The 13,608-nt window shown below is 45.0% G+C and overlaps 1 protein-coding gene across 5 annotated transcripts in view; it reads right to left on the bottom strand.

Annotated features, from left to right (window-relative positions):
• Nucleotides 1–593: 593 nt before the first annotated feature.
• The window catches only part of CRISPLD2 (cysteine rich secretory protein LCCL domain containing 2), a 30,876-nt gene continuing 17,861 nt past the window's right edge, over nt 594–13,608 (bottom strand). For all 5 annotated transcript variants that reach the window (XM_038148375.1, XM_038148374.1, XM_038148377.1 and 2 more), the window contains 7 exons: nt 13,190–13,256; nt 12,081–12,211; nt 11,896–11,939; nt 10,901–10,973; nt 10,149–10,224; nt 5,796–5,929; nt 594–3,860 (listed from right to left, as the gene is read on the bottom strand). In XM_038148375.1, the coding sequence (XP_038004303.1) occupies nt 3,806–3,860; nt 5,796–5,929; nt 10,149–10,224; nt 10,901–10,973; nt 11,896–11,939; nt 12,081–12,211; nt 13,190–13,256 (580 nt within the window). In that variant the 3' untranslated portion in view covers nt 594–3,805. The remainder of the gene's footprint in view (nt 3,861–5,795; nt 5,930–10,148; nt 10,225–10,900; nt 10,974–11,895; nt 11,940–12,080; nt 12,212–13,189; nt 13,257–13,608) is intronic.

Here is a 13,608-nt window from a genome sequence, read left to right as displayed (position 1 = left end):
GGTCAATCAGGACCCCATCCCATGGCCCAGCCCACATTTTTGGTCAAAACCCATCTGGTGCTCATTGTCTGGAGGATGAGTTATGAACCTCCCTGTGTTGCTCCTTTAACCAAATGGGGTTGGATTACCAGGAAAAATCTTGGTTTGATTTGTGGTGCTGTCAGCAAGGATGAGCCTGGAGAAAATTTCAAAGGGAATTACAAAATCTGAATACTTTTCCCTTCAGAAAATGAGGGCACAATTCACACCAGCCTGCTCAGGTGGGGAGGAGTTCACATCACTGTATTTTGCAGCACTAAATCATTAAACACTATTTCCAACCCATTAATCTAATTCAGCCCTTATGTTGCAGGGATTCAAAGACAGGCAGTGATTTTCCCTTACTCTCAGTATGTTTCACTATGGATACCTCTTATTTTTGATGCCTGGGTACTGGGCAGTTTATTTGTTTGTGGAACAGGCTTTGCACATCCCAATCTCGTTTGGAGTCTCCAGGGGACACTCTAGTCCCCAGGATTAATCCCAAATAGCTCTTCTAAACACCCACCCAACTCTGGCTGAGCATTAAAGACAAGGGAAGCATTCATTCCGGGAAGGTTTTATTTCACAAATAATTCAGAAATCAAAAGAAAATGGAAGGGTAGGGAGGAAAAGATATTTTACAATTCTGTATTTAGACAAAAAAAAAAATCTAGTTTATAAACAACCACGGCCCCTTGGAAAACATGCAAAGGCACACAAAAATTTACAAGTAACTTTTATACATAGGAAGTAAAATACACCATTTTTCATAGAAAAAAAAAAAAAAGGAAAGCAACTCTATGAACTGGCCCTAAATATTTAGACTGCACAAGTGACAAACTGGAGCCTCCTCAACCAGCTGGTGGCTGGAAGTCTTAAAAAGAAGGAATGAGTGGAGCCAAGGCCCCACAAGCACAGGCTCTGGATTTCACCCTGGTTGTGTTTCCTGGAGATTGGGCTGAGCCAGGTGTTCTGCAATGCCCATGCCATTGCTTCCAAACCCCAAATTATTGGAAAAGAACAACCAGGCAGCACCAGCTTTGGCTGCACCTGGATGCTTCAGGTGCCTACAGATCTGCTGAGCTGGGGCTGAGGAGGAGAGGGCCTGGTGAGATACAGACATGATGCATCTTTAAGCTGCACTGAAATATAGCAGGCTGAGAAAATGTCTCGGTATCAGAAATAAAATCTGTCAATATTTGGCTAAAAAACTGGTACTGTCCCACCTATTCATGAATAGCTAGCACACATGATTGCAAGTCATTGATAGGTCATGACTGCCTTGGAGGACCTGATCACCCCTAATTCTGGGGGAGGTATGTTTAAATTAATAGCACCCAGGACCTCGAAAAATATTTGTGTAGTAAAGTCACAATTTCTCTTTTGTACAACAAATACAAAAATAAACAGATACAGACTTAAATTAACATCGGTTTCTAAAAATCCAAACCAGTTGGCTGAAGATAAAAATACGCAATTGTAACTTGAATTAAGCATTTTAGGATATTTCTGTTGGAATAATAACCCTTCCCCTGTCCCTTTTCCGTCACCTAGGTACATCCCCAGCTGTTTGGACTTTTATGTGCTCTCAGTAATCCCCTGGGTTTTACTCCAAGAGCCCTCACAGTCCTTTCCATCACCTTCCATTGTAATTTTCATGGATCCTACACTAGAGTCGAGGTGTTTTATGTGCTCCTGCAGTCCCCATGAACCTGACTGCACCTCTCACTCTCCCCAGTTCCATTCCCAGCCCATTTGGCCCGGGATGTCCCAGAATCTTGCTGCAGTGTTGGATGGGCTGGAACCAGATCACGCTCACCCCAACGCTTCATGGCGGGCAGAAACGGGGCAGCTTTTCCTCACTGCCAACATCTCAACAGCTCCCAACCAGCAGCTTTTCTAGGATACGTTCCAGCTGGTTTTAACATCAATTTATTTAGTAAGAAAAGGAGATGGTTCAGTTTTCCTATCTAAAGTCAATACTGTACACCTCAGACAACAATACTACGTTAACAAAGATGACACGAAGGCTCACTTCTCTCTATCCACCCCAAAAGTAGCTTTTCTGTGCAGTATTTCTGGAGACAGTGAAAAGCAGCTCCAATTTCAGGTTTTACAAAAGGTTTCTTTCCAAATTCAGGTTTTAGGGAGAAATAAATCCCGGTGGTGGGACAAACAGATGAATGTCATTTAAATGTCATTTCCTGGCTGATTTCATGGTGTTTACAGATTTTAACGAAGCATTTAATCATATAAATGCTTATGTCTGTCTAGATTAAACCAAACATATTCTGGGCCTAAGAGCAGCTGTGAAACATCTGCCAAACAGAGGGAAATATTTTCCCATTTGTTATCCATTATTACAATTCAGTTATTGAACGGAAGGACTGCGCATTTACAAGAACTGGAGAACCACTGTTGGCTTTGTCCTCTCATGATTGATGAAGTTATTGGATGTGTGCGTATCAAAACCCACCAGATTTGTGTTTAGACCAATCGTAAAAATTCATTTCCAATACGCAGCAGAGAATGTCCTTCTGCCTTTAAAAGCAGCTCATGCTGAGCCTTCTCTAGGCTTTGAAATGCATTTGGGTGCACATCAAGACAAAATTACCAAAATATGAAACAACACCATTGCAACACCTTATGAGTTTTGCAAAACCACCATCCTGGATATCAAATGCTCACAGGTACAACATTTGTACTGAAAGTTGGACAGGAAAAGTTAATCTACCCCAATTTATGCTGCATCTCTAATGTCTCAGAACTGCACACAACACAAGGAGCTTCACAAAGGGAAAGCGAACCTGTTTCCTACAGATGCAACCATTCCTAGCAGAAATAAGATTAATTTTATCACTACTCAACTACTATAAAACAACCAGCACTGCTGTATAAACCAATACACTGCATTTAACTGAAGTTATGGCGTGGAGTATAGGATGAGACGTGCCAGCACAGGAGCCCCAATTCTCTGACTGCTCAGAGGTTGCCAAAATACCTGGGAGTGTTTGACCAGCAAACACCAAACCTGCTCTTTGGATGATCTGGTGGCCTCATTTTCTGCAGTGAGGATCTCTGCCACCGTTTTACACCCTGCCCCAGGCCCACAAAACCTCAATTTTGGCTGCCAAGAACATCCCCAAACCCCATCGTTCGAGGTACCCCGCAGCCTCACACAGCAGTGCTGCTGCACATCACCTCAGTGGGAAAACACCACTTTTTATCCTTATTTGCACAGAAACCATCCAACATACACAAAATCACTCTGTCAAAGCCCATCCTCTCCCCAAACAATGCAATTTTTCAATGAGTTTCTCATGTCAAAGTGCCCAGCGCCTGGACAGCCGCTCACTCCCGAGTCTGCTCTTCCTCACACCCATCCTAGGAGAAGCTTCACACCCTAAAAACACCACCCAGGGCCAGGCTGAGATCCCTGAATCTGCTGCACGTGGAGCCACCACCGTCCTGCGTAGCAACACCTCTGGCAAAATGAAACCTAGAACAGTTTATGGTCGCTGAATGCCCCTAGAGAAACAAAAAAACATGAGACAAAAAGATACAACGCTGCACGGGTGCGATGAGATGCCAACAGCTGAGTCAGAACCTGGGGTCTTTTTTTGGGGTTTTTTTTTGTTTTGTTTTCCCCTTTTCTTTTGGAATTCCCTGAAGGAGATCGGCAAGGAGGGTACGGGCAGAGCTGATGCCGTTCAGAGGAGCTTTGGCGTCTCTGGAGATCAACAGAGAGCTCTCCCAAAGAAACCTGCACCTTCCCTGGGGGCTTTTACTGCTTCACAGCAAAGATTCGGAAGGCGTTCCCATCTGAAGGATTCTTCAAGCTGGAGACAAAGAAAAGAGGAAAAGAAAACAAACATGGGATGAGCCAAGTGAAGACACCGCAGAACCCCAACAGGCAGCTCTGAATTTCCCCTATCTCTTTCCTACCAGGAGAAGGAGAAAGATAATGGGTGAAAAAGAAGCTGCACAAATCCATGGTATCACCTTTTTTTTTTTTAATGTTTTCAATCCAAATCTGTAGGGCTAATGCCAAAAAAGAGGAGCTGGAAGACAGCAGCCTCTCTTACAGCCCTAGCTTTTATCCAAGAAACAGTGTGCTCCCGTGTGCAGAGATTCAGGCATAAAGAGGAATATGTTTTCCTAAAAAAAACAGTTGTCAAATAGGCCTGGCAGTTTCCCAGGGCCTGTCTGGCTTGGCTCCTAGTGCTGGGAGTGGGAATGGCCAGATCAGCTCACGTTAAATGACAATAAATATGGATATTCCTTTTCAGCCTGCAGAGCTGTCCCCAGCTGCTCTGACTCCAAGCTGCTTGGGGTGGCTGTGTGCATGGGGAAAGGGGCTGCTTGTATTCCCAGGTCCTACAGCACTGAAAAAAAACAGGAAAAATACAAAATTTCATATCCCCACAAAACAACATCGCAACAAGGGTAAGGACCCTGTAAATCCTTGAGGCACTCTTTTCCCATACCTGTTTGGGTGTGTATCTTTGCCCAAGGTTATTTCCAGTGTCCTAAAGGGTGATGGTTCACCTTAATCTTGGAAAAGCTGTTTCACTGCCTGGTGGATCTCACAGCATGAGGCTGCTCCTTATTGCTGAGTGTAAATAACACTTTCCAAATGTTCATCCCCGCTGTGAGAGGGTCTCTGGTTTCCCTCACCCCTCAGATCAGCCCTGGCTGCTCATATTGCTCATCCCCAAGAGTGATGGGATTTATTCTTAGCTAGGGCACAGTTTGCCATCCCAGTAAAATGTTGTCTTTTAGTATAAAATGTAAATGACAGCAAGACTGAGATAGAAAAAATTCAAATGAACCAGAGGTTTTTCACCTAAATCAAATTTATCAAATTGGGAAAAAAAAAAACCCCTATATTTAACAGCTATAGCTTTCATGTCTTAGTCTGTTTTTATTTCTTGAGATGCTCTAAAGCACTCTGGAATTCCCACTGTTAGAATAAAATGAGCAAACTTGATAGAATTCCTTACGCTTTTTATAAAAGAAGAACTGCACAGAGCAGACAGAGTTAGCAGTGACCAAAAACCTCCCTAACTGTGGGAAATTCTGTGCTCGTGAAGATATAGCCCTGAGAAATCTGTGCCATCACACCAACATCTGAAAAAACACGTAACAGATTGAAAGTGAAGTCTCACATTAGAAAGGACTGGATGAGCTGTGACTGGATTGTTGTGATCTTGAGGAGGTGCAGGATGTTGGAAGCACAGATTTGCAATTGGTCACTGAAACTAGCATGGCTGGCCCTAGAGGAACTACAAAAACCACCTACAAGGGTGGCAAATTCATCTTCAGAAAGTGTTTGATCATGCCTCAAGAGGTTAATTTACTTATTTCAAAGAGAATAGAGCACATGAATCAAATACAAATGAATCCCACACTCCAGAATTGAACGGAAATCCAAATGACAAAACCCAAACCATGACCCGGGCTGAGAACTGAAAATACCTGTGCTTACCTCCTGATGTGTTAAACACACAGAAAAAGATATCAGCATGGACTTGTGCTGTAACAAAATCTAACAAGGCTTAACAACATTTCACAGCAGCCTGAGTGCAGCTCCTGGCTGGGGAAGGAACGAGCAGGACAACACGCTCCACTTGTTTGGCTGCCACAACTCACAGTGACACTGGGAAGTCACGTCCTTCCCTGCCACCAGCCTGTCGAGCTGATAACTGCTGGCTTTCCCAGGCAGCTGAAAACACTGGAAAATAAGAGGGAAGTACAAAGGAAGGAGATCCCACCTCTCTGACTGGACGCCGTTCTTTAAGGAGCCAACGTAGGCTTTCTTCTTTTCTACAGGCATCACGTCCACAAAGCCTCCTCTTTCATCTGAAATCACCCCTGCGTGCACTGCAGTTTTGCAGATACTGGAGCTCTGAAAAATATTTAATTGTTTTGATTCATGCACTGTCTGTATTTTATATGTGAAGACTTATCAATTCCATCAAGACCAAGAAAAACGGGGAGTAGACAAAGAAACAGTTATGAAACAGTTTTGTCCCTCTTTTGGACAAATTATGGACTAGATCTGGCAGGTATGTCATAATCCCTGGGTGACAGAAGATCCACCATCACCACAGAGGAAAGCAGAATTTTCCATCGTTCTGAGGTGGAGCTGCACCTGTGAGATCATCATAGAATCATGGAGTGGTTTGGTTGGAAGGGACCTTAAAGCTCATCCAGTCCCACCCCTGCCATGGACAGGGACACCTTCCACTGTCCCAGGTTTCTCCAAGCCCCATCCAACCAGGCCTTGGACATCTCCAGGGATGGAGCAGCCACAGCTTCCCTGGAAAACCTATGCCAGGGCCTCCTCACCCTCCCAGGGAACAATTCCTTCTCAACGTCCAGTCTAAAACCACACATCTTCATCCTACCCAATGCCAGGACTGGATTGAGGACAGCTTTCCAGCCAGTGCCTCTTGGGACTGCAGCAGAAAAACCTCTGAGGTGAAACTCTGTGCTACTGACAGCAAAGGTTATCCACACTGTTGCTTGGAAAGGAAATGCTTCTCCTGAATTAAGGTAGATCACTAATTATCTGGGACAGCTCACATCCTTCTGTCTTTCCTAGAAAGAAGGGCTGCCCCCTTTGTCTGGTGTAGTTTTTGGGTGGGCATTACCCCATAAGACAACCCCAAATGTGGAGGGAGATACACTTCTGGAAAGACCAAAGCTTCTCTATTGCACATCCCAGATGTGCAGAGTCAGAAGAGCTGGAGGAACACAAACCAGCGACAACTGATGACTAAGCCCCCAAAGCATCCTGGAAAAGGGAGCAAAAGCACAGAAGGCTGAGGGATAGTGTAAACTTGGCCACCAGCTCTCTGCAGGGTTTACATACAGCAAGCTGGAAGAACGGAAAGGAAAAACCAACTCTGCACGGCGAAACTGCCGCAGGTGAAAATCCCAAGCCCAGAAATGCCCTGATTGCTAAAAATCCAAGTACCACAAAACCAGTGCCAAGTGCAACTGTTCCCATTGTGTATGGACGATGCAGCCCATGCTGCTCCCCTGCCGCAGCCATATATGGCAGCTCTTGTCCCCTATATATATATTTATCACTTTGGATGGCCTATCTCTTGGCAGCCCGCAGAGTTTTGAGTGCTAGCTCGGTATTTTGCTTCTATATATGGTCAAGGGAGCAAGGGAATGCTGTGTTTGGAAGATATGCAGTGAATTTGCCCGAATATGTGGTGGGAAATCTATAAATCTAAAACTGGCTCATAAAATTAAACTGTCCTGGATCAATTTGCAACACTCTCTGCTGGGAGACATCCTGAACAATGTTCTTTTCAAAGCATTCCTGTTATTTTTTTTTTTCCAGGACTTGCTGTTCCGCCGCTCACTCAAAGCTTTGACCAACAGATTCACCCCAAACCTCCTCTTATCACTCTGTTGGATTACAGCCCTCTCATGTCCCAGGCCAGGCTGTGCTTTGATTAATTAATTGCAGAGCTTTTGGAAGATGAGACATTACAAGAATAAAGCCTTCCCGTCCAGGTCCAGGAGTACAGCAGCATGGACAATGAAACAGTTTTCCATGGTGAAGCCCCTTGGTATGCTCTGAGACCAATTCCTGATGAAATGAGCCCCAGGGCACACACCATAAAATGACAACACACTTTATAGTGGGTCATTAACAGTGTTCTCTGACTATGAGCTCAATCACCCAGATTTCCTCACTAGTGTGACTGGTTTAATCACTGAGTTCATATCTCCTGGCAGCTGACTCCCAACTCAGTTTGCTCTGGTGACAAACTCCTGCCTCTGTGCAGGCCATCCATCCATCCATCCATCCATCCATCCATCCATCCATCCATCCTCCTCCAAGCAACCACTGCACAACTGTGGATATAAAACCTTATCTCAAAAGTGGCTCCTGGGCAGGGATGGGGATGGGTTTCCCCTGCAGGATTATGTCACACCAGGAGCCAGGCAGAGTGACAAATGACAGAGTCTCATGGAAGTCAAAAGCTCTTTTACAACCTCCACAAAGATCCCTGGCTGTTCCCAGAGCTCCAGCATCAAGGCCAGGTTGGACAGGGCTTGGAGCATCCTGGTCTATGGAAAATGTCCCTGCTCATGGCTGGGGGTGGAACTGGATGAGCTTTGAAGTCCCTTCCAACCCAAACCATTCCATAGCTCTATGACCATCCCTGAATCAGGCCTGTCCACTTTTACCATTGCATATTTCTTGCATTTTGTTCATTTGCCCCAAAATTCAAGTGTCCTCTACCTCCCTGTTCCACAGCCTTAATAATTTCCCCACAAACAATTCCCTGAACTGCTTTTTAAAGCAAAGTGCAGACTGGAAATGGGGCTAAATGTTTCATAGTCTTTTAGACAGCTTATTTAAGAAGACTCAGTTGGAGCCCAGGTGCCCCCAGGGCCATGAAGGTGCCAACTGGACATGAAGTTGTCTTCCCAAAGCCCTCCCAATAGACCAGCACTTGTCTCACCCAACTCATTGCCTGCTTTATTCCTCAGCAGTGGGCTTGGGTTAATTCCCAGCACCCTGCACAGACCTTTCTCCCTGGGAAAAGCCTTTCCCCAGATTCTCCTCGCGTGGTGTGGTTATTTCTCTTCTCAACTTCCTGTTCTGAGCATTCCCAGCACCCCCACCTCTCCCTTTGCAGCACCATTCAGAGTCACCTCAAACTCTTTGTCCCAGCAGGTCTCACCTGCTTTGCCACCAACCTCAATTCTTTCCTGGCACCTCCACATCACCCTGCTAGCACAGTAGTCCAAAAAAAGTTTAACCAAACCCTCGAGGAAGTGGCCAAATACTTTTTTTATTACTACTGCTTTTTGTTTTTCTCCCAAGCCACCACCCATGCCCCCGTTTATGCAACAATACCCAGGAGGGAGAGGAGGAAATGGGTTCATTAAAGGACACTAATCCTTTTGCGTCAGTGCAATGCCAGCCTGGGATGCTGCTCCTCACCTAATTCCTTTGTAATCACAGGCCCTGTTTAGGGGTGATCTGAGGGAGGTTTGTCCTCTGTAAAAAAGAGAAAACTATTTCCCATTTCCTGCAGGTGGGAGCATGCAGGAGGCAGGTACTGCAGGGAGGCAGCTGCTCCATGAATTTGCCTGTGAGCTAGTCCAGGATAACCTGTTTGTGCAGCTCTACCTTCAAAAAAATAGTGTGGGCTTTTGGTTTTTTTGGTTGTTTTGTTTTTTTGGTTTTTTTTTAATTGCTTTCAAAATTGCTTCTCCAAATTACTGTATGATTCCTGCAGGACGGATTTTCTCAGCACTCTGCAAAGCTCCAGGGTGACCTGAAGCTGGGGGTCCACAATCCGACTGCTTTCCCCAGGCTTCCTAAACCACGATCCTACAGGCTACAGGGCAGCCAGGGAGCTGGCATTCCTGAACACAGCCCCCGATGGAAAACAGAAAATGAGGAAAAAATCCAAAATAACCAGACACCCACAAATGGAAAACATCAAGACCCAGTGTTTAGAGGCCTAATACAAAGAGATTTCAAGAAAATGACTCTGCCTAGTTTTAGCATCAAGTCTCTGCTCATCCCCTTGAGCAAAGCTCAGAAAAACAAACCCATAAAACCAGCTCTCACACTTTCTTTCTTTCCACTGCTCTGAGCTCTGTCCTGGCTGCTCAGAAGCTGTTCATCTCCCAGAAGGAGGAGGAAAGGGAGGAGAGGTCTTTTTCTGTCAACTCTATTGTGTGATAGGATGGAATAAAAGCCCTTTGGTGCTCATCTGTAAATCCCAAAATGCTTTATAAAGGTAAACAAGTGCAACCATGATTTCACAGCCAGAGCCCTAAGGCTGGGGGAGGTTAAGGGATGTGACCAAATCTCTAGGAAGGAGTCAGTGCTGGAGAGTAGAATGGCTCAGCAAACCCAGCTCAAGGAGCTGGGGAGTGACACATCCAAGTCCCTCCGAATAAATCAGTGTTGGAGACCAAAAGGGCTCTCCCAAGCCTGCTGACCCCATCTTTCACCTCCCTTTGCCCATCCCCACGTGGGATAACCACAGGAGAGTTTGAATTTCTCCCAAAACCCCAGAGTGAGCCCAGCTGTGGGGCAGGACAGTCAGGATCTGCAGGGAGAGGTTTGTACTCACATCGGCGTAAACGTTGGTGCCGAACACGGGCGCCCAGTACGAGGGCTCGTCCTTGCAGTGGGCTGGGCAGTAAATCCTGGAAAACAATGTATGCAGATTGATTCTCCACAGCAGGCCTGCACAGGAAGGCCAGCTGCATTCCTGGGAGATTTCAAGGGCCTGCATCTGGTCTGCAGGTGGCAACAGTGAATTTGATTATTCGCTCCCCTCAGATGACATTTGGTTTTTGTACAGAACGGCAAATAGGGGGATTTGGACCAGTAGAAGAGGGGTTGGTCTTTTATGACCTTTTCAAGGGGGACTACCTGTATTTTTTGCTCAATTCTGTGCACATAAATCTCTGCATGTGCTTGTGCCCCCCTGCCCTGTCACTTACTCCTGTAGAGCTTCCAGAACTTCTTCCATGTTTTAAGGTAGAGAGGAAAACCACATCCAAAACCCAGCAAACGCAGAAGCAAAAAGACAAAGAGTGTGCAGTTGCACACTCACAAATGAGAGAGTGCTGGGACAGGATTGTGCAGCCTGGCTGGTATGTTTCTGAAGCCCTCCAAAAACATTAAGTGAATTTTCCACAGTGATGCCAAGAAAAGCATGGTGGCAAGAGAAAACACATCATTCCCAACCCCCTCCTCCAGTTCAACCAGTATGATCAGCTTTTCTCCCACCAGCTCTCAAATTCAGGGTCCTCAGCACCTCTGTTAAGCTGCCCCTCCCTTAGGACAGGGGTTTTAAACCCAACAGATTTGTGTTACCTTGGGCAGTGGCTCGCTGGCTTTTTGAAGTGGCACAGTTCAGCTACTGTGGTGTAACAGTCCAGAGTCTGTGCTGCCAAGATAAATGTGGAAAGGCAAATTGTTAGACCCAAAAGCTCAGGCTGCTGCAGAAAACACAAGTCAGAGCCACACAATGCATTCGGTGGGACCCTTGTCCAACTGAGAGCACCAGGAGGAAAGCTGCTCCAGCAGCAGGACCCCAGGATGGGGCTGACCAGCTCTCCAGCAGGAATCCTACAACCGCACTACAGTGTGGCCTTAAAAAGGTCACAGCTTTCAAAAGAGACCAGCAGCTGATCCACAGCACGTGGGTGTATTACAGTTCCAGATGTGGAGCCCCAAAATCTTGACACCTGCAATTCTCCCTGAGAGGGACTCAGGTGGTTCTCATCAAAAGGATGGTTCTGCATTGGAGGAATTTTTCAAAGATATTCAGAAAGTGGGAATTGTTTAAAAAGTAGAGCAGTGTTTATTTATATGCCCATCAGAAATGTGATGACTCACTGGTAAGAACTAATTTCACATGTATTGTGTTTTTCATGACGTTACTGCACTGGGACATTAGCCACTTTTTTTTTTTTTCAGTTTTTGTAAGTGTTGACACTTGACTGAGGCTTTTAAAGATGGACGGCTCAGCCTCCATCCCTTCACTATCAGCACCTGAAGTCTGGACCCACCATGATCCATCAGCAGGAGGTGCTGCTGGAATTGGCCCATTTTCACCTATTTCTCTGCCGTCCTCTTAGATGCCCCCAGGAAGAGGAGGTGGGAGGTGGTGGAAGTGCCCAGGGTGGGTGGGCAGTCACTCTAAGGTTCTGATCACCTTAGACCACCACTGCAGGGCTTGGTTGTGGCACAGAACCCTTTGACACAACCACTGAAAACGAAAAAGACCTCTGAAAGGAGTGATGTTTACAAGTACCCCATAAAACTCCATCAACAATATTTTTTTCCCCTCAACATTTAAAACTTACTTGTGACTTTGGAAACCATGAATGCATTCGAAGGTTTACTTTTCCTGTAAAACAAGCAAACAAAAAAAAAATTATTAAAAAAATAAGCAGAGTAGAATTATTTGGACCACTGTGTCTACATGAGAGCAACTGAAGAGCTGCTTGTATTTAAAGGTAATACCAACAGTTTTTGGTGAGGGCAGTACCTGAATGACTCCACACCATTCCTGGTGGATTTCACAAAAGCAGGAGTCCTCCCTTTCCTCGTGATATCCACCAGCCCTCCTTTGTTGTCCAGGATTCCGTAGTGGATTGCAGCGCGACATATGCTGGAGGACTGACAAGAGATGAAAAGACGGGGTGTGAAACGAATCAAATAAATCCCATTCACAGAGCAACGCTGCCCAACTGCTACGTGAAAAACAGAGGAGAAATGAAACCACCACCAGAGCACCAAGTGGAAAATAAGCTGAGTACACTCCTTTGGAATCTGGTTGTTAAATCTTCCTCTCCCAATACAGATTCTTTTATTACTATTATTTTAAGCACTGCCTGGTTGAATGGCAAGATTTTATTTTTTTTTTTAAATAACAAAACCATACATTTAAATACAATTTAGAGGAGAAGCAGTGTTGGAAGTGAGCGACCAGTCTGAAATATTTCCAGTTCTCGAGAAAATATTCAAACCCAAAATATTTCTGCTGACGCCACTTGGAGGGGTTGGGTGTCTGCAATCACAGAATTTCCAGGGCACAGACACATCAGGGGTGATGCAGTCACGCACCAACAGTTGGAACAGGGAAAGAAAAACTGATTTTACCCAAAAAAAAACCCTTTTATCTTCCAACTTCCTTCACCCCAAAAAGTAGTTTTCATGGGAAAATGGTGCCATGCTTTATTTATAAATTATCTTACTAATTTAAGATCAAGCAAATCAGCTTAAAATGTTATGTAGTTACAAATGAACAGTGGTTTTTATATATAGTTTCTGTTCAGATGACAGCTGCCCACAGGAGCAGAGAGACCTTTGTAGGAGCTGCCTATTGATGCTCATCCCTCACTTCCCATGGGTGTCCACATTAAGGACAATTCCTGACAAAATCACGTCTGGAACCACTTTGCCTTCCCGGAGTCTGCCCCTTTTTTCAACAGCAAGATGAGGAAAATGCAGATAATCTTTATTAGCACCATTTTACAGCACCACAACCGGAGAGCATGAAAAGCCAAATTACACCAGAATGGCTGGCATTTCCCATTTCTGTCATTCCCACTGACTCCCACAAATTACATCCAGGAGCTATTAAAAGGTACTTACACTTTCGTAATAAAATGTTCCAAAGATCTTTCCCTTACTGTACAAGCAGCCAGCTGGGCACAAATACCTAGTAAAGATATTTATCTTTGAGGGTGGCGAAAAACAATTCAAGAAAAACAGACTTTGACTCTATTTCACTTAATAGCCATTCCATTCATTTCACGTAGTTCTCCCGTTTTAAAAACAAGATTGCAAAACAGCTACTTTTTTAAAACAGTTGCTCCACCCTCCTTAAGAGCCCGACCAATATTTAGGTTCTGTGGATTTGGTTTTTCTCCAAGTGATAAACTGTCCTGTTCTCTGCAGAAACCTTAACCAGAAGTTCTTGACGGGCTGGGAGGGGACAAGCCATGAATTATTTGTCTGGCTTGGGCAGCAGTGGAATGCATGAAAAAGGCTCAAAAAATGACTCTGCCGAA

Source organism: Motacilla alba, chromosome 11 (genome assembly GCF_015832195.1).
Source record: "Motacilla alba alba isolate MOTALB_02 chromosome 11, Motacilla_alba_V1.0_pri, whole genome shotgun sequence".
Lineage (NCBI taxonomy): Eukaryota > Metazoa > Chordata > Aves > Passeriformes > Motacillidae > Motacilla > Motacilla alba.
Note: the sequence above shows the minus strand (reverse complement) of the source record. Positions and strands in the feature narration are given on the sequence as shown.